Here is a 27,235-nt window from a genome sequence, read left to right as displayed (position 1 = left end):
ATTGCAGACAGTAAAATTGCACAGCCTATGTTTCTTTAGCTTCCCTGCATGAATTTAATATTTTGGAATGCATTTGGGTGCACGCTGTCCTTGTAAGTGTAGAAAAAAGTCTTAGTTCAGATTTGCAGTTTTTTTGTGTAGTGTAATAATACATTTTATTTATAACTTTACATTTTTGCAAATCACAACGTTCTACAGGGTTTAAAAATGGCATAAAAAACAAAGGCAAGACAGAAACAAAAAAATATTCTGCTACAACATTAGACCCTTCTTGGGGTAAAAAGTAGATTAATTACTTTAGTTTAATGGGCATAAAACATTAAATGTGCACCCAAAAACACACACACACACACACACACACACACACACACACACACACACACACACACACACACACACACACACACACACACACACACACACACACACACACACACACACACACATTAACATATTGTACATATGCTTTTATATGTCTGAAGAATATGAGGGCAATGCTTATATCCCATTCTTGCTTATTTCAGCACCATAGATTGACATGACAGTAAATCACAGGCACATGGGTAACTTAAATTAATTCAAAGAAAAAATAACACACATCCTCCTTTTCTTGGTGCTGAGCCAAACTGCAAAAACAGAATCATGAAAAACAAGATGGGGGCTCGCAACTCACTCTTAAATGCTCCAAAAATGTTTTACGGCAAACAGCAGCAGGTACGATGTTTCAACCTTGCGGTCTTTTTCAAGTTGCATACTTTTTGCATACAGGACTTATTGATACTTATACTTAAGTAAGAAATGTGAGCACTTTGTCTATGCGTGAGATGTAGTTCATTCCAGACCTGGGACCTTAGTCAATTAATTAAAACGACCAAAAGATATCTTCAAACTCAGATCAGGCTTTGCTTTTCTGGGCATGGACTTTACACTTTAAAAAAAATGTATTTATATGACTTTGAAGCTGTGATTGAAGCATTGTTTGACTCTCCCATGCACTATGATATGAGGCTGCAGGCTTCTCTCTTCCCTCACCTCACCTCTTCCCTCTCTCTCTATTTCTGACATTCTGACATAAGTTGCATGGAAACTACTGTCACTCGACAAAACCTTGCCAACCCATGTGACAGGATACATATTAGTAGGGTTAAGGGAGGGAAGCACTATGTCTCTATCTCACTGTTGCTCTGTGATAGGCATCTTAGCACTGCACTGCAAGAGCTCCCCTCTCCCCGGAGTGGACAACTATCTTCACATTCAACCACTGAATTATGCACCGAGCATAGTAATGGCACTCCACCTATCCTTTGCTTTGCTCCTCTGCCTCCTGAAAGCCCTCTGCACTACTGCTGAAATAGGTATGTACAGTATCTCTGACACTGACAGGGTTTCATTCATTTGATTTGTTTGTACAAAGGAGGGGTACTTAGAAGTGCAACGCTCTCATTGCACTTTTTAAGTTGCAATTCACTTGAGCTGACCAGGAATAATTAACTGCAGTCAGGGATGCAATGGACTTTTGAGGCAAATTCATGTTCAAACTTGCATTTTGAGTTTTTGTTGTGTGTGTGCTGCTGATTAAAGTATGAGGTGTGAGGTTATAGTCTCTTACTACCACAATACTGTTCTGCTTACAGATACGGGCTCCTTCCTGATCTACAACGAGAACCAACAGAAGTGCATCAAGGTGGAGAGTGCCACCTCGGTGACGGTGGCGCGGTGTGATCCCCACGCGGAGAACCAGAAGTTCCGCTGGGTCTCAGAGTCGCGCGTCCTCAGCCTGTCCCTGAAGCTGTGCCTGGGGGCCCAGGAGATAAAGGACTGGGTGAAGGTGCAGCTCTTCCCGTGCGACGAGAAGAATGAGCTGCAGCACTGGCAGTGCAAGAATGAGACTCTCTTTGGCCTAAAGGATCGAGATTTGCATCTCAACTGGGGCAACAAGGGAGAGAGGAATGTAATGATCTGGAAGGGCTCAGGGCTCTGGAGTCGCTGGAGAATATTTGGTACCCAGGGTGACCTTTGCTCCAAAGGATTCCAAGGTAGGGATTAAAGCCGCACGTGTGTAATTGAAAAATTATTTACGAGTGCACTTTTCTCATCACTAACCCTATATACATTGATATGAGTTCCCAGGGAGCTATGGTATAGGCCCCCTCCTTTTTTCCCTCTACACCAAATCTCTTCACCGATATACAGCTGTGTATCTGCGATTTGCGAGCTGTGTATTTTCACGATTTTCAACGCTAAGGTTCATGTGGCTGAACATGACAGCATCACATTTTTCATGCCACCTTTTTGTAATGTGGACAAAACATACAGTATACAAAAGGCTTGTACCCTGCTGATAAAATTATCAAGTATAGAGGGTTTAAGTGGTACTGAATTTGCAGCTCAACAAAAGCTAATTCATCCGAGTGTATGACGGAGGACAATTTCACGATAAATTTAAATCTCTGCGATACGATTATTGTGATCTTTTTTTTTATCACAATAAACGATAATGATTATCGTCCCATCCCTACTGCTCAGTAACATCACGATTTGTCCCTTTTTCAGAGATCTTCACAATAGGGGGCAATTCCTTTGGAGGCCCCTGCCAGTTCCCCTTCAAATTTGGGGAAAAGTGGTATGCAGAATGCACACAGGAGGGTCGGTCAGATGGAGGCCTCTGGTGCGCCACAGAGACAGACTACAACCAGGTGAAGAAGTGGGGATTTTGTCCCACCAAATGTAAGTATAAGCTAAGAAATGTGTTCCACATTTAATTTTTTACTTAAAGGAGTAGTTCACCCAAAAAAGTACTTATTTTCTATCAAGTACACACCCTAAGAAGCCTTGAATTCATGGAGATATTTTTGTTTTTGTCGCATTCCTGAGCCAATCATTTGATGACCCGGTCATCGGTCAATAGGAGACTCTTTCAGACTCCTAGACTCATCAAATTATTGGCTTAGGAATGCGACAAAAACTAAAAATCTCCATTCAAGGCTTCATGGGGTGTGTAATTGATATAAAGTTGATAATTTGGGTGAACTACTCCTTTAAGTAAAAGTATCAATACCCTATTGTAGAAATATTGTCTGCTACAAGTACAAGTTTGATAGTCGAAATTTACTTGAGTAAAAAGTACAGTATTGGCATCAAAATATACTTACAGTACCAAAAGTAAACATACTCATTATGCAGAAGGTCCCATTTCAACACATTTCAAATGTATAACAGTTATTTGAAAATAGCAGATCTACAAGCTCACATCGTGTCGCTTTGCAACGCGGTGTGATGCTTTTTAAATCTGGGAAAGCGTCTGTGTCATTTTAGTTGTTACTATATATTGTCGGACAGAAACCTCTTATCTCCATATTACTAACTTGTTGTGTTTTTTCATAAATTAACCCCTTACTTGATCATACTACAGCGTCACACAAAAGCATCAAAAGTAGCAGATCCACACGCTCGAAACACGGTGGGAAGCAACACATTTTGAGCTTGTAGATCTACTACTTTTTCTATTTTTTAATTTGAATCCTGAAAAGTAACAGTTTTGGACACATGAGGTTTACACTCGACAGAGACTATGTATAGCAACATGATTTGGTTTTGTGGACAGTGGAGGCAAAACCATGCAAGGCACCAACCTATATGCATCAGGAGCAGTCAGGGGTTCAGTGTCTTGCTCAAGGACACTTCGACACGCAGCCAGTAGGAACCCGGTCATCAATGAGGGGGTCACTCATTGCTGACCAGGTCCATTCCTCTCCCCCTCAGTAGAAAAACACCACCATTTCCTGCCTTGTTAAGTGTCAACAGCACTGTCTTTCTTTTCCGGCCCGTGTAGCTGACACTGCTCTAAAACTGGGACAGGAAAAAGGCCAGGAAAAGACAGCAAGCTCCCCTCTCATTATCATGTCGGGTGAATGGTCATAGATATGAAAGGCCTGTAGAATACTGTATGTGTTAGATCAAGCACATCCTCCGTAACTGACAACACTTTTAAAAAATGCTATCTTGCTGAATCTTAGACAGACGTTAACTCTCCGTGATTGTGACAGGGGCATATTATGAAAAGAATAGGCCATCTGCAATTCGTGAGTGGAAAAGAAAACCTCTGTCACTGAGTTACTTGCAATGCAAATGTAAATCTTACCAATTTCTGTCTACTTATCTTGCTTATGAGAATAAAAAGACTTTCCTCAGACCTTCGAAGGCCTGAGGAAGAGCCTGGGGGCTCGAAATGTTACCACGTTTTGGATTTGGCAGCAGGAATACTGGTGTGCGGATTTCTTTATTCTCATACTGTTTTTTTATTATACTTTTTTTGATCCAGCACCCAGCCTAGTAGGTCTGGGATGTGCGTGTCTTTTAGCTGTTTATCAGCTAATCTTGCTTATTCACAAGATCCATATAACAAAGACTAATGATCACTGGACTTATTAACACATCATTATTTATGTACTATAAAGAGGAGAGACCTTATGGTCCCCCCCTCCCTGATGACCCCAGTTTACTAATTCACTCCACTTTGCCTTTCCATCTTCCATACTTCTTCCAGCGACCAGCGGCTGGGATGTGGACCCAGTGACGGGGGTACAGTACCAGCGGAACGCCCAGTCGGTGCTGACCTGGCACCAGGCTAGGCAGAGCTGCATGCAGCAGGGCAGCGACCTCCTCAGCATCGTTGAGCTCCATGAGCAGACATACATCTCAGGTACAGTATACACTGGCCAGTGGCCACCTCCTCACAGCCTACACACAGTGGTGGAAGAAGTACTCACATTTATTTACTTGAGTAAAAGTGTCAATACCACAATGTAGGAATGCTATGTTGCAAGTAAAAGTCTGGTATTCAGAATTTACTTTAGTAAAAGTACAAGTATTGGCATCAAAATATATTCAAAGTACCAAAAGTAGAAGTACTATTTTATGCAGAATGTCTCATTTCAAAATGTATAAAAAGCTTTTGAAAATAGCTCATCTAAGCTGGAAATTGGAAATACTCAAGTATAGTACAAATACCTCAAAACTGTACTTAAGTACAGTACTTGAGTACATGTACTTACTGTAGTTACTTTACACCACTGACAGTCAGTGTTTATCAAACTAAGGGCAGGCCAAGGATATTAGCCCAAGCCTGTTGCTGAGCTGTGCCTTGGCTACAAGAGCAACGATGGGTTACCTGCTGTCAAAGGAGGACCCCCTCCCCTTTTTTTGTTCAGGGTATCCTCGGCCATGCATTCTACCAAACCATCTGCAGCATCCATGTTTGGTGGCCAGTAGAGTTGTTCCAATACCGATACCAGTATCGGGAAAGCTGCCGATACTGCCTTAATGCTTGTATCGGTATCAGCGAGTATGCCAGTCTATGCCATTCATTTATCACATGATATTTCATTTACAGTCATGTCGTGAACGCTTCAGTTGATGTTGCACTATTGTTTTATACTCTTACTGTACTATTTACATTATTATTTTACTAACTTGTAGCTGGACTTTAACAATTATGAATAGAATTTTGATGTATTCCTAGATCAGTGGCTCTCCAACCTTTTCATTTCAAGGACACCCACAACTCTGAAAGTTATAGACCTGTAAGGGTCCATTTGGAACCCCCTCAAGCAACCCAGATGGTCCCTGGACCCTACTTTGAGAACCACTGTCCTATATTTGTTTAAATTACACACTGGTATCGGATCGGTACTCAATATCGACGAATACGCAAGTTATGGAATTGGTGTCGGGAAGGAAACAATTGTATCGGTACATCTCTAGTGGTTTCGTCCATGTGTGACATGGAACGATCTAGACAATTTCCTGAAATGAGACAAGGCCATGTAAAGAATGTACGGAAACGTTCTACGCCTGGCCCTGGCATGTGTCATTGACGCACCTGGAAGGCGAATGTTGAAGTCAATGAGAGCCAGGTGGATAAGCCTATGAACAGACAATATGTTGTAATGACTGTGACCTTTGTCAGATGATTGGTTCAGGAAAAAAAATAACTTTTCTGATGTCTTGTGTTTTTAATGTGCACAGTATATAATTTTATTGAAGCATCTAAAGAGCACTGAGTACGTATCTGACTACTCATACTGCAGTATGGAATGTCATCGCGACAATTTGTTGAAAGGTTGTCAAATAATTGCCTATAGTTACTGCCCATTCATAAACGTACTTTGTGCTATTTAGACACTTCAATATAATTATAGTGTGCACATCGGAAAAACAATTTTCTTTTCTTTTAGTTTTGAAGCAATTATTTTACATAGGTCGCATTTTCATTCAAAAATATAGTTTATTCATACACTTGTCCATCCGTCTCTCATTGACTTCAATGTATTCTATCCAACGCAGTGTTACCAGATTTTGTGAGAGAAATAAGCAACCAGGTCTAGGAAAACAATCCCAAAAGAAGTAAACCTAATACGTACATCGGCTATTTGAAAATAGCCGATCTACAAGCTCACAATGCGCCTCGATGCTACACGTTGTGAGCTTGTAGATCGGCCATTTTCAAACAAATGACAAACACAAAATGACTAACTCCCTGGCACAAAACATTTTCAGATGTGGGGTTAGGGACAAATACATATTCATTTGGGAGTCCATGACATGAACATATTTGAGAACCACTCGTTTAAATATAATAAAAAATAAAAAATGGAAGCGAGCCCAAATAAACTGCACTTTAGAAACCAGCCCAAAAAACTGCAATCCGCAACCACCAATATTTACAAGCGACTTTACAGAAAAACAAGCTCAAAGGCACTTATAACAAGTGGACTGATCCCACGTTCGACTCTAGTTTTGCTCCCAGTGCGGCAAGTCTGCCAGCTGGACCAAGAAAGTGATGTAGATGGCCTTCTTTACGTGGCCTTTAAGTGAGGTCAATTGTAGCAACCATTCAGCATGCAGCGGAACTTAAGCTGCAATGATTGGTCCATATGTAATGACCCATATGTATATGGGTCATTACAATACACACAGTATTGTAATGACCCATATACATATCGTCTGATTCGTCTCTGTCGGGTGCAAACCTCATACTGTATGTCCAGAGCTGTTACTTTTCAGGATTCAAATTCAGAAATAGCAAAAGTATCAAATCGACAAGATCGAAACGTGGCCCGGATCAGCTACTTTTGATGCTTTTGTGTGACCCCGCAGTATGATGGTCTCTTGGTTCTTTGCATGTGCTGAGTCATGATAGAGCTTTGCTCTGTATAATGTAGTTAATGATGACCCAGACAGTAGCCTTTAATAGTGTGATGTCCAGTAATAAAGCCGATTAGTTTTCATTGACTCATCATTACTGTTACAAACGCTACAATACACTATGTTTAATCTGTTGTGAATATTCATAGTAGTCTGTTATGCTATTTTCCAACCAAATGCACAGGAACATTACAGTATGTTTACAGTGTACTACAGTAACAATGACTGTTGTTGACTCAGGTTTGACAAACACCTATGGAACATCTCTGTGGATTGGACTCAACAGCCTGGACTTCGAGAGTGGCTGGCAGTGGAGTAATGGAAACCCATTCAGATATTTAAACTGGGGTCCAGGTGAGTAAAGCACAATACTACTGTATGTGTCGCGACACAACGTTGTTAGGACGCAATTCAAAACAGGAAGTCAGGATGGAAATTTACCTAACTCCTAAACAGTTTTTTGAATAGCCAAAGAAATCTAAAGTGACACAGATGCGTTCCAGTCTTAATGGCTTAAACACATACCTACAAATCTCACAATACACAGTAAAATAACATTAAATAACAGTACAATAACAATTTCACCAGACACTCAAACATACATGCTAAAAGTGTGGACTAAGATACAACCTGAAACATACAAACAATGGCAAACAGAGAACAGAACAGAACCTACAAACCAGCACAGAGTGGCATAAGAACACTATAGTCTGCACAGCTGGCATCCATAGGTGAGTGCACTCAGGGAGGGAATGGAGAGAACTGGAGCCGGGCACCCCTGATGACGCAGGACTTTAGGTTTGATGTCTACAAATATACAATAAATGTGTGTGTGTGTGTGTGTGTGTGTGTGTGTGTGTGTGTGTGTGTGTGTGTGTGTGTGTGTGTGTGTGTGTGTGTGTGTGTGTGTGTGTGTGTGTGTGTGTGTGTGTCCGAATAAAGGCCACCCTTCGTCAGAGCCTGGAAGCAACTGTGCAACCCTGAATGCTGGAAAGGCGTCAAAGTGGGAGAGCAGCCTCTGTGATAAGAAACTGGGTTACATATGTCGCAAAGGAAACTCCACCGGTCTGCCTCCTGCCCCTCTAGGTAAACACCTGCCATTATTACACTATAGTCTCTCTTCTGTTGTTGGATTCATTCACAACATCACAAATAACTTCATGGACCATGTTAGAAATAGTTAATACAGTATGTGTCCATCATTGTAGATATAGACCTCTGGGACCAAACATACCTTTGGCTGGCCTAGGATCAGATCCCACCTTCTTAGTGTACTTAATTTCACCCGTAACCACATTAAGGTCCCTATTTTGGGTGAATTTTAAAATGTTTTTGCCAAATCTTTCCGAATGTTTCAAAAATTGTCAAAACTCTCAAGTGGATGGCAGACTCCACACCGCAACTAAAACGACAACATAACAATATACGTAGATATAGCCATAGATATACTTATACTAAGTGGTGGAAAGTAACTAAATGTCAATGTGTGTGTGTATGTGTAACTAACCAACAATGTGTCTCCTGCATTAAACTCTTTGATATGTATCCATCCCTAGGCAAAGACCAGCCCAGCTTCTGTCCCAATCACTGGGTCCCATATTCAGGCAACTGCTACAACCTGCAGCGTGGCAAAATGGTGTGGCGAGATGCCCTGGCTGCCTGCCGCAAAGAAGGGGCAGACCTCGCCAGTATACACAGTATAGAAGAGCAGAGCTTCGTTATATCCCAGTCCGGATACCGTGAGTTCACAAGTCATGTTGTACATTGCTACTACGTACATTATTACACTCAGAGCTCTGGATTTTACTCAGATGTATGCTAAATTTAAGGAATAGTTTTTTATAATACTGTATGCAAGATTTTTATTGAAGCGGTCACATGATCTGAGTGTGTAAAAACAAAGACATTTAAATGGCAGTTACATAATCAGATACATTCCACAGTTTCTGTGATGTTGCTGGATACTTAAACTCAAACATCTGGGGTTAACTTTCACCTACAAGCACTGCGTTACAAGCTTATAGATTGGCTATTTTTGGAGAAGATATTTACTGTAGAGCAAAAACAGAAGGACGCCTATAGTATAGAGCCCCTGGGAATATATAAGTGGTTAACATGCTAAGAAGTGGCCCGGACCGCTGGCGTAGCGGTCCGGGCACCTAGGCTCATTGTAGCCTGACAGCGTGTCCCGGGTTTCGACTCTCAATCCCGACGGCCCTTGCTGCATGTCACTCCCCATCTCTCACTCCACATTTCCTGTCTACTGTCCTATCAATAAAGGCATAAAAAAAACAAAAATACATCCCAGAAGACATGCTAAGAAGTTTAGAAACAAAACGTAAACTCACTGAAAAAATAGAAGAAAGAACAAGACTCTAGTCAAGTCTGCAACCTCGCCTTATATCTGACCTCATCTGTTGTCTATTTCTGTGCCTCCAGTGCCAACAGATGTGCTATGGATTGGGTTTAACGATCAGAGGAACCAAATGCTCTTTGAGTGGTCTGATCACTCGCAGGTCACCTACACACAGTGGCAGACCGGGGAGCCATCGCATGCCATCAATCTCCAAGAAGACTGTGTCCTCATCAGAGGACAGGTAATAATCATAATATAAATCACTTCATCATCAAAGTTACAAAGTGATCCTTAATAGAATTTGCGAAAAATAAATGATTGTATAAATATGAAGTGCAAGCCTCCTCAGGTAAAGGAGTAGAAAATATACATTTTCAATCAATTACACATCCCATGAAGCCTTGAGTTTATGGAGATTTTTTTGTTTTTGTCGCAGTCCTGAGCCAATAATTTGATGACCGGGTGGCTGCTCAGTAGGAGACTCAATTGAGTCTCCGGAAAATGTAGTACTCTATAAGTTCTTGAACTTGTCTCCTCTGTTATTTTTGTTTGTTTTGGGTATGTATGCTCTTTGGGACTCATTTTGTATAACCTGCCTTTACAGGAGGGGAGGTGGGCAGATCACGGGTGTGAGAAGGAGTATGGATACATGTGCAAGAAGAGGGCCTCCAATAAGCCGGGTCAAGGGTCCCAGGAGGATGTGAACCCAGGATGCAAGCTGGTGAGTGATGCAGTTTTCCTTTAAATCAGGGTGAAAGCACACAGGAAAAATGATGAGACCAGATACAAATGTATGATGGTAAATTGATCTGAATGTATTCTTATTGTTGTCACCATTTAAAGGGCTGGAAGAGGTTCGGTTCCTATTGCTACAATGTTGGAGCTGAGACAAAAACCTTTGATGAGGCAAAGCAGACGTGCAAGGGTGCTGGCGGTGACCTTCTTGATGTGGCTGACAGGTATGTCTTTTTTGGGAAGGTAGAGAAGTGAATTTATTCTGGCCCTCGTGCTACTGACAAATGTGCATTAAAGGCCCTATGGAGCTTATGAAGCCCCATGGAGACTTTTGAGAATTACTGTACTTTATTTCTCATCTGAATATCATGTTGCATCATGTTGATGATGGATGACCGAAACCTTGGTACTGTATCTCCATATTTCAAATTTCAATGTTTTTTCGTACTTCATCATACAAGATTGTTGAACCAAATTAAATACCAAAGAAAATAGCAGATCTACAAGCTCATAGATGGACTATCTTTACTATTTAAATTGTTTTTATTTTAAAATAATAATAAAAAAGGAACAGTTTTGGATTTCCAAGGTTCCCACCCGACAGTGACGATATGTTGACTCCATACTGTCACATTTATGTGTTCTTCTACAGATATGAAAATGCCTTCTTGGTCAGTCTGGTGGGTCTGAGGCCAGAAAAGTATTTCTGGACAGGCCTTTCCAACACAGAGGATATACACACATTCGAGTGGACCACCGCAAGAGAAGTCAAGTTCACCCACTTCAATTTAGGAATGCCAGGTACAGTAGAATGTCACTTAAAGTTTACTCTTGATTTCTTTCTTTTTTTAACTGCCATGATCACATTTTATATGTTCGGTAATATTCGCCCCTGGTTCTTATATTCTTGTATTCGTTTTACTGAGGTTAAGGATAGGAATACGTTTACGGTTAGGCATAGTTTTACTGATGTTAAGATTAGGAATAAGGTTAGGTTAGGTTTGGTCATAGTTTACTGAGGGTTACGTTTAGGAATACCTGGTGGCGACCATTCCAAGGTCGCCGGATTTGACCCGGGACGAGCGTGTTTTGGGGCGAGCATTCTTGTATTCACCACATACATACACATTTCGTTCCGGTTAACAGTTGAATTACTGTTCTAAATAGGAAGGTAACAAAAATATTAACGGGAAGCTTTTTTTCTTTGGTAAGTGGTCATGGTTTAATTACGATAATTCAAGACAGGGTGTCGTAATAGGCCTATTGGAAAAGATTGATTCTGCGGTGGGAACACCAGTGAGGGAAATCAAATGACTATACACTTTTTTGAGTGCATGAGCAATGTTGTGCATTGTCAGTGCATATCTAATATAGCTTCAATAACTTTACATTCGTTATTTATGCTATTGTTAGACAGACAGTATGGAGTAGTAGTCAAACCTTTAGACCAATGTGCTTCCCACTGACCTCAGCCCTCAGAACTTGTTTAATATGTGTATGTTATCTTGACCCAGTTGCAGTTTCAGAGATCAATGCATCTATGATTTTGTCTCCGCTTGTCTCTTTTTGCTGTGTTTGAAAAAAGCCAGAAAACAAGGTTGCGTTGCTATGACAACTGGAGCGTACGCTGGCCTCTGGGACGTCGTGAGCTGCGGCAGCAAGCAGAAGTATATCTGCAAGAAGCGAGCCGACGGGGTGGTGACCACGTTGGCCCCGCCCACCACGCCACCTCTCAGCTGCCCGTCTGGGTGGTACTCGGCTGCCAAACGGAATGTCTGCTTCAAGGTACGAAGGACCAACTGAACTGCGGTTGATTGGTTATACAGTATGCCAGTCACAGCATTGACCTCAATCACAAAAGTGTTGTCAGCTCCATTGTGTCACGGGAATGGTTGAATAACTAGTGTCTGACTCAGCTGAACCTCAAAATGATGTCTTAATGGTCATTGTATTTATCAAAGCATTTTTCTCCCACCAATAAAGCTTTATAAAAGACAGTCTGATGGCAAGAAGACTCATGCAGAGGCGCAGGATTTCTGCAAGGCCATCGGCGGCAACCTGATCAGTATTCACGGCTCGCAGGACGTGGACAACATTCCGTACGTTAATCTGATTTCTCCATACGTTAACCTAATGTATGTAATAGAGTTGTTCCGATACCGGGACCAGTATCGGAAAAGCTGCCCATACTGCCTAAAATGCTGGTATCGGAGAGTATGTCAGTCTATGCCATTCCGATGTAATGTGTCACATGATGACATGTAATTTACGGTAATCAATTATTTTGTATTTTGAATGCTTCAGTTGATGTTGCACTACTGTTATACTCTTACTGTACTATTTACATTACTATTCTACTAACTTGTAGCTGCACTTTAACAATTATGAATCAGTTCTCAAACTTCTTAATTTCAAGGACCCCATAACTCTGAGAGTGTACAAATGGTACCAAATTTGTTTCCATTTGAACCGCTTCATCTCTAGTATGTAATGGCAGGATTTCTGTAATAATCCTCCACCACTGAAATGGTCTATTATACCTGTGTTCTCCTCTGCCTCGGTTTGTGCAGGTTTCATTCCTCCAGTTCGGCCTGGATTGGTCTCACCTTACAAGGAACCCATGGAAGTTATGTTTGGTCAGATGGAACTGCTGTAAGAGCACTTGCTTACTTCTACTCTTTATTATTATTATAATTATAATTTTTGTTATTTTTATTATTTTTTATATTAATATTATTAATATTTTTTATGAGTAAATGTAATTGTGTCCAAACTGTATGGTAGAGTATGTTAATACAATATAACTAATACAATTGGGGTGGTTGTATTTTGTCTCCCTGCTCCTCTATTGAGACATTTAGATCGTGTCAAAGGTCATGTTTCACCTATACACACAGGATCTGACACAAATTTTGACCTGAAGGTCAAGATTAAATGTATCCCCTGAGCAAGCAGGCAGATCTCTATTATCTCAACGGTAATCTGAGTTCCCAGAAGTTTTCGCCGGCTCGGCGAGGAACTTCTGGGCCAGAGCCCTGGGATTTGTGGGCGGGATGTTATTTACGCTCTGAATCTGAGCGGACACGCCTCTTACCGGTCTGAGAGCTGTGCAACTCGTCTAAAAAGTCCGACGAGAGGCAAACAGCAGTACACAACAATGGCGGCCGAAATTTCTCAAGGGGAAATTGCTTCCCGTCGATCCTATTTAGATGCAACACCCACTGCATGTGGATCCCGCCCCCTTTTCTTCATTGGCTGTTGATTTGAATCACAACGGCCCCCGCCGTCCAAACTCCGAGGCAATGCCTCCCAGACTATCTCAACGGTAAAAGGTTCAGCACTTGTGCAGGAAACCAGGTTCAAATACGTGTGGTAGAGGAAAGTCTCATAGTGCAGCTTTATGACATGGCATTCTTCCAACATTTCCTCTAGTTTGGCTATGAAAACTGGGCCTTTGGGGAACCAAATAACCACAATGACGACGAGCATTGTGTGGAGCTTCATTTTTCGTACGGATGGTACTGGAACGATCTGCACTGTGAATCCTACAAAGACTGGATCTGCCAGATACGCAAAGGTACTACTGCCTGGGTCCCAACAATGGAGTTCATATTCACCCTGATTATCAATTAATCATATTGATACATTGTTCTGTAACAAATAATTAAAGTTGTGGCCTGTTACTCAAGCTCTTCCGATGCGTTGGTTCCTGTATTTCCAGGTGTAACGCCCAAACCTGAGCCTACCGAAGTTGTAGAAGGTGAGTGTTCTTCTTCTTTTTTTTCCTCACACCAACCCTGCAAATCAAAACTGGAAACTCTAGATCTGTTTTGTTCCCTTTGCAGTCTAAACCAGTGGCTCCCAAACCTTTTAGCTCAAGACCCAAAAGAGAAATTAGAAGTTCCCTCGGGACCCATACTAGTGAAAATAGTATACAGTATCTACAAGCTCACAACGCGTCGCTTCGTGCTGTGTAACTTTGTTCTGAAAAAATAAAAATAATATATCTATATATCTATATATATATATATTTTTTTTTTTCCTTTTTTTTAATGGAAGACACAAAAAAGGGGATATTTACTTAAAAACTCATAAAAATTGGTCCACGACACAGTCTAAACTCTAGAGCTGTTCTCTTCTCTTTGCAGTGTACAACACCACTCAAGACGGCTGGGTCATATACAATGACACACAGTATTTCATCAACTCAGACAACCTGGCGATGCACGAGGCTAGAGCCTTTTGTAAAGCCAACCATGGTGACCTAGCAGTCATCACAGCAGAGAGTGAGAGGAGATTCCTATGGAGACAGGTGAGACAAAGACCATGCAGCCCAGAGAGTTGAGTAGAAAACACATGTATATCTAGCTCTCAAACACTGTAATATTGTTTTTTTTAAATGACCAGAGGGTAGATAATATCAAAAGCAGAGGCATGCGTGTTTGCCCCACCCCACCCAGAAAACTGAACCCTGCCTGTACACGTGAAGACTCCTACAAGGTCTTTGTAACTATACTGGATGTATTGCAATGTAACACAAATCATTGTTGTTCCCACAGATATCAAGAGGCCCAGATGGACAATACTACATTGGCATGACAATAAATCTGGATAAATCATTTAGGTAAATCAAACCACATTTGTATAGACGGGTTTCCGAGCGACGTCATCACAGAGCAGAATGCGCAATCTGCGCATGCCTGGGGGTGGAAGGCGCGTTCGAAAATACAGCCCTGAGCGGCAGTGAGCGCACTGGCCAATACAAACTAATAGGCGAGTGTGCTCCGGTGCGTAATTTCCAAACGCACCCATAGGCTTCCCCCCGCAGCTGCGCGGTCATATTCCTCTCAATGTTTACTAACAGGAAACCTGTCTATAGAATGCTGTCAGATTGTTAAACAGGGAGTTATTGACTCCTTTCTTTTTGGTTCTTTTTTTTGGTTTGGTTTTGTATTTCCAGCTGGATGGATGGTACCCCTGTCACGTACACTGCATGGGAACGCAATGAACCCAACTTTGCCAACAATGAAGAGAACTGTGTGACCCTCTACAAGAGCATGGGTTAGTAGTAGGGCTGTCACACAAATCTAAGTTGACGATTAATCGTCACACAAATAAGTGCGATTAACGATTTCATTGTGCTCATGGCATTGAACACTGGAATATTATGAAAACACATTTCATGTGTATTCATAATATTCCACTATGACAAGTAACTCAAGTATACACATACATTTGATAATTGTATTACATTTTTTTATTTAAATAGCGGAAATAGCTGATCTACAAGCTTACAATGCGTCACGAAGTGACGCATTGTAAGCTTGTAGATCTGCTATTTCTGCTATTTTTTGGAAAATCTTTGAAAATGTATAATCATTTTTAAACATGGGAACGATTATGACGGCTACAACACACTAACTCCAGTACATGGTATTAGTGAAGTTACCAACTTTCATAAAAGAACATCTGTGACTTCTGCACCTGTAGGGTACTGGAATGATATTAATTGTGGCATGGAGTGCCCTTCCATTTGTAAGAGAAGTACATCTTTCATCAATACAACCATGGAGCCCACCGCGGTCCCCAAGGGAGGATGTGCCCCAGAATGGACTGCTTTTCAAGGAAAGGTAAACACAATGAAAATATTATTCAGCATAGAGACACTATTAAAATACCTGTATATATTTGCATGTATCCATAGAGTTTGTTCAATATGAAGGTCTTAGTTCTAGTTTAAGGATATGATCTACAAATTAAAGCTGCCGTTCACATCCTGTATTTTCCAGCATGCTTGATCGGTTGCTTCAGATATAACGTGTGTCAGAAATGTGTTCCTCTTTGAGTGACCAGTAGGTGCAGTTAAAGGGATGGTTCAACCACTTTTTTTTTAATCTATCGATTAGTCACCCCATGGAGACAAATTCATGGATAATTTTTGTTTTGTCGCATTCCTAAGCCAATAATTTGACCAGCGGACCGGTAGGCAGCGGTTCCAGTAGGAGACACAAAGGAGACTCTTTGTGTCGCCTACCGGAACCGCTGCCGGTCATCAAATTATCGGCTTAGGAATGCGACAAAAAAAAAAAAAAATCACACCCTGTGTGAAGGTAGCGGCGCCTTTGATACATTTTGTCATCGATATGTGTTTATAATGTGTTTATGGCCATGTGTCACGTGAAGCTTGACCAATCACTTTGTTGACGGGTCTGACCAATCAGAGCGTTGACGGGTCTGACCAATCAGAGCGTTGACGGTGAACACGGACAAAGTCAGGTATAGAGCGGCTAGCGCCGCTAAAAATATCCATGAATTCAAGTCTCCATGCAGTATGGAGTGACTACTCGTTAGGAAAAAATCACACCCTGTGTGAAGGTAGCGGCGCCTTTGATACATTATGTCATAGATATGTGTTTATAATGTGTTTATAGCCATGTGTCACGTGAAGCTTGACCAATAACTTTGTTGACGGGTCTGACCAATCAGAGCGTTGACGGGTCTGACCAATCAGAACGTTGACGGGTCTGACCAATCAGAACGTTGACGGGTCTGACCAATCAGAGCGTTGACGGGTCTGACCAATCAGAACGTTGACGGGTCTGACCAATCAGAGCGTTGACGGGTCTGACCAATCAGAACGTTGACGGGTCTGACCAATCAGAGCGTTGACGGGTCTGACCAATCAGAACGTTGACGGGTCTGACCAATCAGAGCGTTGACGGGTCTGACCAATCAGAGCGTTGACGGGTCTGACCAATCAGAGCGTTGACGGTGAACACGGACAAAGTCAGGTATACACAAATCCACGGAGCGCTGCCCTGTAGGTGGCGCCGCCATTGCTGCGGTGTCAGACTCGATCAGCTGCTGCTGCGCGGTGTCAGTCAGCTGCAGTCACTGACTGCTCACGTTACTCTTTTACCTGCTTTTTACTAACTTTTACTAACACTAACTTTACAAAGATGTACAGAAAATCGGGATGAACCTGTGTAGTTTATGGTTGCTTCAACAGCCAAGCAGGTAAAGAGTAACGTCAACAGACGGACAGAACCGCAGCAGCAGCTGACTGAGTTTGACACCGCAGCAATGGCGGCGCCACCTACAGGGCAGCGCTCCGTGGATTCGTGTATAGAGCAGGATCGCGCCGCTAAAAAGTCATTTAGGGGGGTGAACTATACCTTTAAGGTCAGGCAAGTAGTAGTTGATGCGATGCGAGAGTGTGGTCTACAGCCAACACTATCTTGGGACTCCTGAATCGCTGCCCTCCACACCCTCCTGTCCAGCATCAGGGTCTTGAGCTCTGTGGTGTTGTTAGCTCCGCTGTCGCGCCGCAGTGCATGGTCTATCGTCTACATATAGGTGGTGCACCTCTTTCCTTTCCTATAGCTTTGCCCTGGGTTGGCTCCCACAGTGTCATTTTTCTTGTCACCAGTTCCGGGTGCCTGACGCAGTGCCCAGCCATGCAGCCCCATCCTTCTCTCTCTGACCTTGTCTGTGACCCGTGGTAGGTCCCCGTAGAGCAAGGGTTCCCAAACCTTTCAGGCCGCGACCCCCCAAAATGATTATATTTGAACTGAGACCCCCCACACTGACAAGCACTAGGAATTGTAGGCATTACATTACATTTAGTTTGACTCAGTTCCACAGATAAATATAGTGAAAATAGCCGATCTAGAAGCTCACAACGCCCCGCGCAGCAAGGCGTTGTGAGCTCCTAGATCGGCTATTTTCACAATGTTTGCCTCTTTCTTACGTACTATTTGACAATTTGTCCAATTTGGTATTAAAAAGGTCTTAAAGGTCATTAAATTGTGACTTTAGAAATGTGCAGATACCTATACACTTATACGTGTGTTGGTTTGTTTACTGTTTAGTGAGAAAACAATGTTGCACATTAAGCTAATCATCTGGGGACCCCCCCAAAATAATTTGGGGGCCACTGCCGAGGTCCAAGTTTCTGATGCGCTCCGCCCATGTGACGCAGTTCTGTCACCAGTCACCACATTCTGCCACATTACAACCATAACTAACCTGGGCATGGATGCTGCTGTTATCTTATCCGGGCCCTCGCCTATGTGTTATTCCAGCACACAGCATTAACACGCCATGTTTACACAGTGCTACACATTTGTTTCGGGGACCAACAAGAAGGACTGGCAGGAAGCCAGGACCCACTGCATGAACCAGGGAGGAAATCTGGTGTCCGTCCTCAGTGAGAGAGAGCAGGGTGAGTGACAAACAACATACCATGCTGTTCTAATTAAATGGTCGGTTAACTCTTTTTTTGAGTGGTGCTAACCACTCCTATATCTGACTTTGTCCGTGTGTGTGTCTGTCCGTATGTTTGAGCACGACCTCATCATGACCTCAACAGCTGTGGCTGATTGCAACACAAAGATTTGTTTCTCCAGATAGACTGTCTGCTGCGGCTGTCCACCCTAAAAAATAAATCAAGAATATAACTGAAGAGAGTGCGGATGTTCCTTTATTATATGTATTACCACGAATCTGCACCCAGTTAATCCCAAGAGACTACTCCTCAAGATCCCCTTGAGTAGAGCACGCCTTCTCCTGACGGTAGTATCCGGATAGGAGAATTGTCTTCATAACACAAAGATGCAACCAGTTACACTAATTATACACAAACAGGAGTGCAACAAACACACGCGCGCGCACACACACACACACACACACACACACACACACACACACACACACACACACACACACACACACTTTTGAGTAAAAATACTTAAACTGAGTAAAAATACGTAAAAGATGATAAAATGAGTAAAAACATGTAAAGGAACCACTCTCTTCACACTCTCATCCCAGTGTTGCTAGTCTGTGTAAAGGTGTGTAATTAAGGAGATGTGATGAACTCATGGATTCAAGTGCTCAGGTCGCCACGACTGATTTCAGTCATTTGGATTCTATAGAAGTTGGCCTGTCTTCTTCTATGATAGCATGCAGCGGAAATTGATGATCTACAAGCTCTCAATGTGTCGCTCTGCAATGCATTGAGAGCTTCTAGATAGGCTATTTTTTGGTTATTATTTTAATATTAGAGCATTTGAAGTGGACTCAATCTAGCAACATGTTCAGAAGCCTCTTCCATAAAACCCTAATGTCTCAGATATTTCATAAAAGCAAAGGTTAAAACCTCAATCTGTGATTTATTCACCTGGTTGGCAGTATGTAGAACAGCAGAGAAAATATTACTAAAACATAATTTTACTTATTGTGCTAATTGTCTAGGAAACAGAGCTCTAGCGTGGGTCGGACTCCTTTCATGCCGTTTCACAAATCACAGATTAAGACCTGGAACCCATCTCTGTCACTTTAGATTTCTTTGGCTATTCAAAAATAGCAGATATACAAGCTCATAGCGCGGCACCGAGTGCCGCGCTATGAGCTTGTAGATCTGCTATTTTTGAAAAATCTTGAAAATGTTTTTTTTTATATTTTTTCCGATTTTTTTTTTTAGGATTTTGAAAATGTTTAGAAGCGGCCTCAGGTCTTAATGGGTTAAAACTTGTCTTAACAAAAATAATCAGTCGTGAGATCTTATTTTGCTTTAATCCATGTGAACTGCTGCTGATAAAGAAAGGTTCAGCAAAACAAAAAAATCAAGTACTTATATAGACTTGTTTGTCCTTTTTTACTAGCATTCTTAACGACACAGATGCTGAAGTATCCTGAAGATATGTGGATTGGCATGAACGACGTCAACTGGGAGATGCGCTTCATATGGACAGAAGGCAGAGGGGTTTCATTCACCAACTGGGCCAAGGGACACCCAGTGTCTGTGCCTGACGGGCGCTATTCCTTTATGGATGAGGTGGAGAGCAGAGCACACAACTACACAACACATGCATATTTCACTGATGAACTGCACAGCTGCTGCATGTACATTATTTACTAGCACTGAATAGTTGATACTGTATTAAGCAGGGACTGATTATGATAGTACAGTATGTGGTGGTCATACAGTGGATCTCAAAGTTATTTCATCTGGCTCATTTGAAACGGAACAAACAAGCAGTGTTGGAAAGTAACTAAGTACATTTACTGAAGTATTTCCATTTTTCAATCATTTTACTTCTACTCCACCACATCTCAAAAGCAGACATTGTACTTTTACTTCGCTACAATTATTTGAAAACTTTAGTTACTAGTTTCTTAGATTTAGATTATTATTACAAAACCACTTCAGACCTATATACTTTGGCAATTTGAAAATAGCAGATCTACAAGCTGAAATGCAAAACATTACCAGGCACTTTAGATCGGTTTTCAAATTATTTTTATACTGGGACCTTCTGTATGCATGAGTACTTTTACTTCTGTTTCATACTGTTTTTATTCAGCTCCAGCACCTCGTCTAAGTCTTTGGTTAACGGATGAGCGGTGGTTTATTTCACCACACTAATTTGAAATAACATCTGCATATTGAATAGTGAATGATCTAGCTCCCTCCTGACTGGGATTTGGATTGAATAGACTAGTTCATTCACACATTTGACACATGAGAACGCAGATATTGATATCTGTGAAAAAGTGGTGTGATGATTCATAGGTCACATATTGAGCATATTTAGCTCTATTTGGGTGGACGTTCCCAGATCATTAACAAACCTCTCATGCCGTCTGACAGGTGTTTGACTGTGTGATCATGGTGGGCAGCTCCCCCAAACAGATTGGCTTCTGGAAGGTGGAGGACTGTGGCGCAAGTCGTGGCTTCATCTGTAAAAGGAACGTTGGTAAGGAAGCTGTTTGCTACAGCAGTGGTTCTCAAACCTTTTCATGTCAAGGACCCCAAAATGAACCTCGGACCACCATCAGAAAATATGTTGTGCCAGGGACCCCCCATACAAGATGGGTGTTGTTAAAATGTTTCAATGAAAATGTTTCTCACGATTGTAAATAGCAGATCTACAAGCTCACAATGTGTGGCACGTTGTGAGCTTGTAGATCGGCAAAGATATGTAGACTGAAAAAAGAGAACACCAAGTACAGTGCAACTCGGGTCCGTTTTACTAAGTCTAGAATCAGAATCAGAAGGTTTTATTTGACACTACTCATACAAGTAGGAGCGAAATGCAATTTTGTACTGTGCACAAAGTACCTTGCTACCACAACAATGACAATAGTAGTAGACAATTAGTAATAGTAAAAAAAAGAAAAAACAATGTAAGAATTAGGGTAGTAGTTTCCAAACACTCGGTCGGGGACCCATTTCGTTTCTCACATAAAATAAGATTTTCAAAAATGTTTTAAAAAAAGGGAAAATGTGACCGGGCCTAAAAGTAAAAAAAAAACATAAAAGTAGATCTACAAGCTCACAATGTGCGTTGTGAGCATGTAGATGAGTAGATGAGTCCTGCGGGGAGACGAGAAATGTTTTTGGGTTTCGAGCTAAAAAGTTTGGGTAACCACTGAATTTGAGGGTTTAAGTGCTTCAGATTGACATTGCCAAAATAACTCTTCAAGAAAGTGAAGGTTTTTGAGCCATGGCTGACAGATGACGATGTTTGTTTGATTCCTCCGGCTGCAGACTCTCAGATTGTGGTCCCGGCCACGACCGTGTCACCCAAGACCTTCTATAAGCTGGGCAACGACTCCTTCAAGCTGGTGAAGGAGAAGATGAGGTGGGATGAGGCCAGGAGGCAGTGCCAGGCGGACGACGCTGACCTGGCCAGCATCCTGAACCCCATCACCCAGGCCTACATCACACTGCAGATGAGCAAGTACAACGAGCCTGTGTGGATCGGCCTCAACAACAACGAGGTGATGGGAACCCCAAAACCAAATCGTGAAAATAATTTCTGTAATGATGAAATCATCCTTGTTTAACCACTTGAACCCCTATGGTTGTCCCTCAGGGCTCTATACTATAGTGTATTTTCTGTTTTCTGTTTTACGATCGAAAAGCTCACAACGTATCACGCTGCTGCGACGTGTTGTGAGCTTGTCGATCGGCTATTTTCAGCTAAAGCTTTCCCCACAATACGGATGTGGTTAAAGGACCACTTCACCCATTTTCAACCTTATCTTCGTATAATTGGTCCTCACTAATGCTTATTATAATATGGTATAATGTTTTGTCTACTCTGTTTGCGTGTCAGAGGAGGGCTGTGGACAGTTCAGAAACCCGCCTGCCAGTGACATCGTCGATGGGGAATCCAAGCGAATAGAAACTGCAGGCTTTCTATTCCTGGAAAGTTAGCATACTGTAATGGAAGCCATTGTTCTCGCATTAATAAAAAAACACAATAAAACGTTTGAAATCTTGTGTTAAATGACCAAACCTGCCTACCGATGATGTCACTGGTAGGCGGGTCGTCACTGGTTCTGAACTGTCCACAGCCCTCCTCTGAGACACAGAGTAGACAAAAAGGGTACCATATTATAATGACCATTATTGAGGACCAGTTATATGAAGATAGGTTGAAATGGGTGAAGTGGGCCCTTAAGAACACATCAGTGGTCTTGCTATTTCTAGACAGGCCTTTTATGCTGTGCCATGCTTCCATTAACATTGCACCATGTTGTCTTGTCCACAGACTGAGGGCCGATTCAAGTGGGTTGATAACTGGCCTCTCTCCTACACAAAGTGGGGTCCGAATGAGCCGAAAAACAACTACGCCTGCGTTTATATGGATGTGGACAGAATGTGGAAAACGGGGACATGCAGCAGTACCTATTACTCGCTGTGCAAAAGGTCACCAGGTGAGACAATCATTCAACACATGCTCCTCATCATCATTTCCATTAAAGTTGCCATTCATATATCGCCCCTGTAAAATTAATGATGATTGACTGAATATTGATTGAATACTTTATTAACAGTTTGCAAAGACGAGCACAGGGAAGTACAGTTCAATACAAGGTCTGTTAAGAGGATTTTAAACCCAAGAAAGCACTATGGCTTGTTTCCATTGGGGTCCTTTGTAGTGATAGTACGATTTAGGAAAACAAATCAATGCTGCTCTTTTCAGACAAGGAATAGTCTGGTACAGTAAGCGGATGGGTTCCATGGTTGTGCTGCAAAATGCTTGCTCTATAACAGTGGTTCCCAAACTGTTTAGCTCAAGACCCAAAAGAGAAATAAGACGTTTGCCCAAGACCCAAACTAGTGAAAATGGCAGATCTACAAAAGCAGCTTGTGAAGCTGCTATTTTCACTACTTCTTCTTCTTTTTTTTAAAACAATTATTTCATTTATGAAATACTTGAAATACTAAAATGTTGGAATTATTTTTATTTTTAATTGATTTAGAAATAATCAATTAAAAGTTGTGACGTTTTGTTGTTTAAACTTTTTTTTTAGGAAACGAGAAAAAAGGGAATATTTAATATTTTTACCGATAAAAAATGGTTCTCAACACACATATGGGTCCCGAGCCATATGTTTGAGAAACAGTGTTCCACAACATACAAGAAAGAATTTCCTGCATGAACGAGGGCATGTGGGATGGCTATGTCAACTACCTTTTGAGTGTTTTGAGTGTTTTGGTTTTGAAGTTGTTCTCTCCTCTATCTTTTTACAGATATAGCCCCCACGGACCCCCCGCAGCTCCCTGGCATCTGTCCAGAGCCAAAGAAGAGAAAAACCTGGGTACCGTTCAGGGGTCATTGTTATTCCTTCCTCAACTCCGTGGTGGACAATTGGGCCCACGCCACAGTGGAATGTATGAGAATGGGTAAGGCTTTACATTGTTTCCATTTTAGTGATATAGTCATATTCCCTTTTTAAATATTTTTGCCTTCATAGCAGTGGGTGGGGGGTGAGGAACTTATTATGGTCCAAATCAGGGGTCTTCAACGTTTTTCAGGCCAAGGACCCCTTAGCTGAGAGAGAGATGAAGCAGGGACCCCCCCCCCACTACATATTGGATTCATGTTAATGTGCATTTCCAGATATTTAACGACTTAAAGGAGTAGTTTACCCACAAATTACTTATTTTCTATCAAGTACACACCCCGTGAAGCCTTGGCTTGAATTCATGGAGATTTGTTTGTTTTTTGTCGCATTCCTGAGCGAATAATTGGCTGGTCAGTACGAGACTCAATTGAGTCTCCGCTGGTCGTCACATTATTCTTCATGGGGTGTGTAATTGATTGAAAATAAGTCATTGTTTGGGTGAACTACTCCTTTAAAACCCTCAATACTTTGTAAACTTGACTTTTGGCTCAGTTCTTGGTCTGCTCTTTTTTCCCTCTACACCAATCCTCTTCGCCGAAAATAGCAGCTCACACAACACGTTGTGAGCTTGTAGATCTGCTATTTTCGGCTAATGTTCCCCCCAGAATAGGGATGCGAGGGTTCAAGTAAGTTCATGTAAAAATTAAAAAAAAAAGAAGTTTGTATCACACAAAGATTTTGCGGCCCCCCTGCAGTATCTCCCGGACCCCCTGTTGAAGATCCCTGGTCTAAATGATGACTGGATGATAATTGCTTTTTATGTCCCAAGGAGCGACTCTGGTGAGCATCATGGACCCTGCGGAGGGTCAGTTCATCCAACAGAACCTGGAGCTTCTACAGGACGGTGCCAAGTCCTTCTGGACCGGCCTGTACAAGAGCCATGAAGGTGAGAGTGCACTCGCTAATGTTGACTGTGGTCTCGAACTCCTGACATCATGGGTTTGAAGGCAGCTCATAACTCTTGTGTTGTGGTGCTCTCTCCAGAAATGCAGACATTTTTTTTAATCGATTTTGTGTAATTTTTGTTCACAAATAGCTGTGTAATAGCTGTGTAATAAGCAGGATAATGCACAGACACAAAAACTGATATGATTAAAACTCCTGAAGGGGTTTATTTTCCATTAATGACCACTTACTTACGTGAAGTATTAGTCATCCTGATAGGTGATCTCGGACCACTTATTTCTAGGTAAATGGATGTGGATTGATAACAGCGTGGTGGACTATACCAACTGGAAAACGGGGATGCCAAAATTATCAGAGTCGGACTCCTGTGTAGAAGTCATTTCTGACAGTGGTAAATGGAGCACAAACAGCTGCAATAGATACAAGTCTTACATCTGCAAAACTCCCAAAAGTAAGTTCAACTCATCATCAGGTTTTCTTTAATTAAAGGTAGACCTTTTTGATAAATCAGTCATTTACATTGGTTGTCAATGATTATTATTATTATTATTATTATTATCATTAATGGTTACTGTAGCCATTATCCATCTGTTGTTTACACTACTTATGCTTGCTTTACAGTTATTGTACCAACAGAAAAGCCTCCAATTACCGGTAAGCTACGGGGACTTTATTTTAAGAAATGGAGTTTGATTTAATTCATAATTGTGCACAAGTGAACATCCAGCTCTTAACCACTGACGTACTTACACACAGCCTTATGTAGTGAACATAGCGTAAGCTCACAATATTCCGCTCTATCTGTATTTTCACTTTTGTTTTCCTTTTTTGGTGAAAATATAAAGATTTGGGTACATTTTGTGAATATTTTCACCTACAATGACCATGGCCAAAATAAGAATGCCAGATTGAAAGTGGTAAATTGTTAGACTGGCTCACTGTGTGTGTCAAAGGATTGATTTGAAAATACTTTGTATGCACCACATGTTTGGAACAAACAGCAGGTCTGCGCTGCCGCTCTTACTTAAAGAAAGACCTTTCTTTTGTCCGCTGCCTTTGATTGAATAACTTTTATTTTTTCCAGTTTTTTCTCTTCTGCACTGTAACTGTATCTGTTGTTTTTCACCCCTTTTTGTTTTATGCATCCTATTGTCATTGTATAATTGTGTTTCCTTTGCTTGATGTTTCGTGTAAAGCACACTGAATTGCCTTGTTGTTGAAATGTTGCTATACAAATAAAACTGCCTTGCCTTGCCTGTTATTTTGTCTTTCAGCCCCCATAGTGGAGGAGGCTCCCCATGGGTACGCCGGCATCACCATCGCTGTGGTCCTGGTTATCATCGCTGTGGTGGGACTCGGCGGCTTCCTGCTCCGCAATAGGATACGGATACCCACCCCTGTCCTGGGAGAGTGCACCTTCGACAACAGCCTGTACTTCAACAACCCCATCCGCTCTGCCGTCGACACAAAGGGACTGGTGGCCAACATAGAACAGAACGAACAGGCTAATTAAGCCTCAGTTATACTTAGTTGCATGTCGGTGTCATGCTCAGTAAATGGCAGATCTACAAGCTCACAACGCGTCACGAATGTGACGCGTTTGTGACCTTGTATATCTGTTATTTACAGCATGAAACACCCGGCATGCAACTAAGTACAGAATCAATTTAGAAAGACGGAGAACGTTGGTGGCGAGTTCTGTCGCTTTGGGTAGATGAACACTGCAGAGTTGCTTAAAATAATTTAGCAGAATTTTGGGGGGTTCTGTGAGAGAAACAAAGATATTATGTGATTTCCAATCATCAAGTTTAGTTAATATGGATAATTATGGGGAAATAGAATGGTGGATCTCCATTCTTAATGCAGCACAATTCCAAAAGAGAATGATTGCTTTGATATGTGATAATGTGAACACTGTTGATGATGATTTCTGAACAAGCTTTATGACAAATAATGCAATATGTTGGTTTATGTACGTATACAGATGTGCTTTTAACCAGTTAAACCCTATATGATTCATTGACCGGGGTCCCTTAGGGCTCTATCCTTGGTCCTCTCATTTTCTTCCAAAACTATCTTTTGCCGGAAACAGACGATCTACAACCTCACAAGCTTGTCACTCTGCAATTTTCTACGAATGTTCGCCTACGTTCATCGAAGGTTCGCCTACAGTATTATGACATAATTTGGTACAGTAGGGTTTAAGTGGTTAAAACCTTAGCCCAATAAGCTGACATGGACTCTATTCAGAACAGAAATTGTGTGGTATAGATAGTACTGTATAGATAGAAGCACCCGCTATGAAGGACGTGAAGATGCATTTTGAAA

The 27,235-nt window shown here is 41.7% G+C and overlaps 1 protein-coding gene across 1 annotated transcript; it reads left to right on the top strand.

Moving 5' to 3' along the window:
* Positions 1–1,221: 1,221 nt before the first annotated feature.
* mrc1a (mannose receptor, C type 1a) lies at positions 1,222–27,235 on the top strand. Its single transcript, XM_084048592.1, has 30 exons — positions 1,222–1,355; positions 1,635–2,036; positions 2,554–2,727; positions 4,547–4,702; positions 7,447–7,560; positions 8,149–8,292; positions 8,763–8,945; positions 9,646–9,803; positions 10,167–10,283; positions 10,406–10,521; positions 10,950–11,098; positions 11,883–12,082; positions 12,281–12,396; positions 12,868–12,949; positions 13,730–13,874; positions 14,019–14,057; positions 14,446–14,609; positions 14,857–14,921; positions 15,258–15,358; positions 15,788–15,927; positions 18,413–18,521; positions 19,963–20,135; positions 20,952–21,057; positions 21,852–22,084; positions 22,861–23,026; positions 23,847–23,999; positions 24,771–24,887; positions 25,191–25,358; positions 25,529–25,561; positions 26,182–27,235. Exons 1-30 carry the CDS (start codon positions 1,286–1,288, stop codon positions 26,418–26,420), a joined length of 4,332 nt encoding a protein of 1,443 aa, XP_083904718.1. The 5' UTR covers positions 1,222–1,285; the 3' UTR covers positions 26,421–27,235.

This window comes from Gymnoscopelus microlampas (genome assembly GCF_963454915.1).
Source record: "Gymnoscopelus microlampas genome assembly, chromosome: 22".
Lineage (NCBI taxonomy): Eukaryota > Metazoa > Chordata > Actinopteri > Myctophiformes > Myctophidae > Gymnoscopelus > Gymnoscopelus microlampas.
Note: the sequence above shows the minus strand (reverse complement) of the source record. Positions and strands in the feature narration are given on the sequence as shown.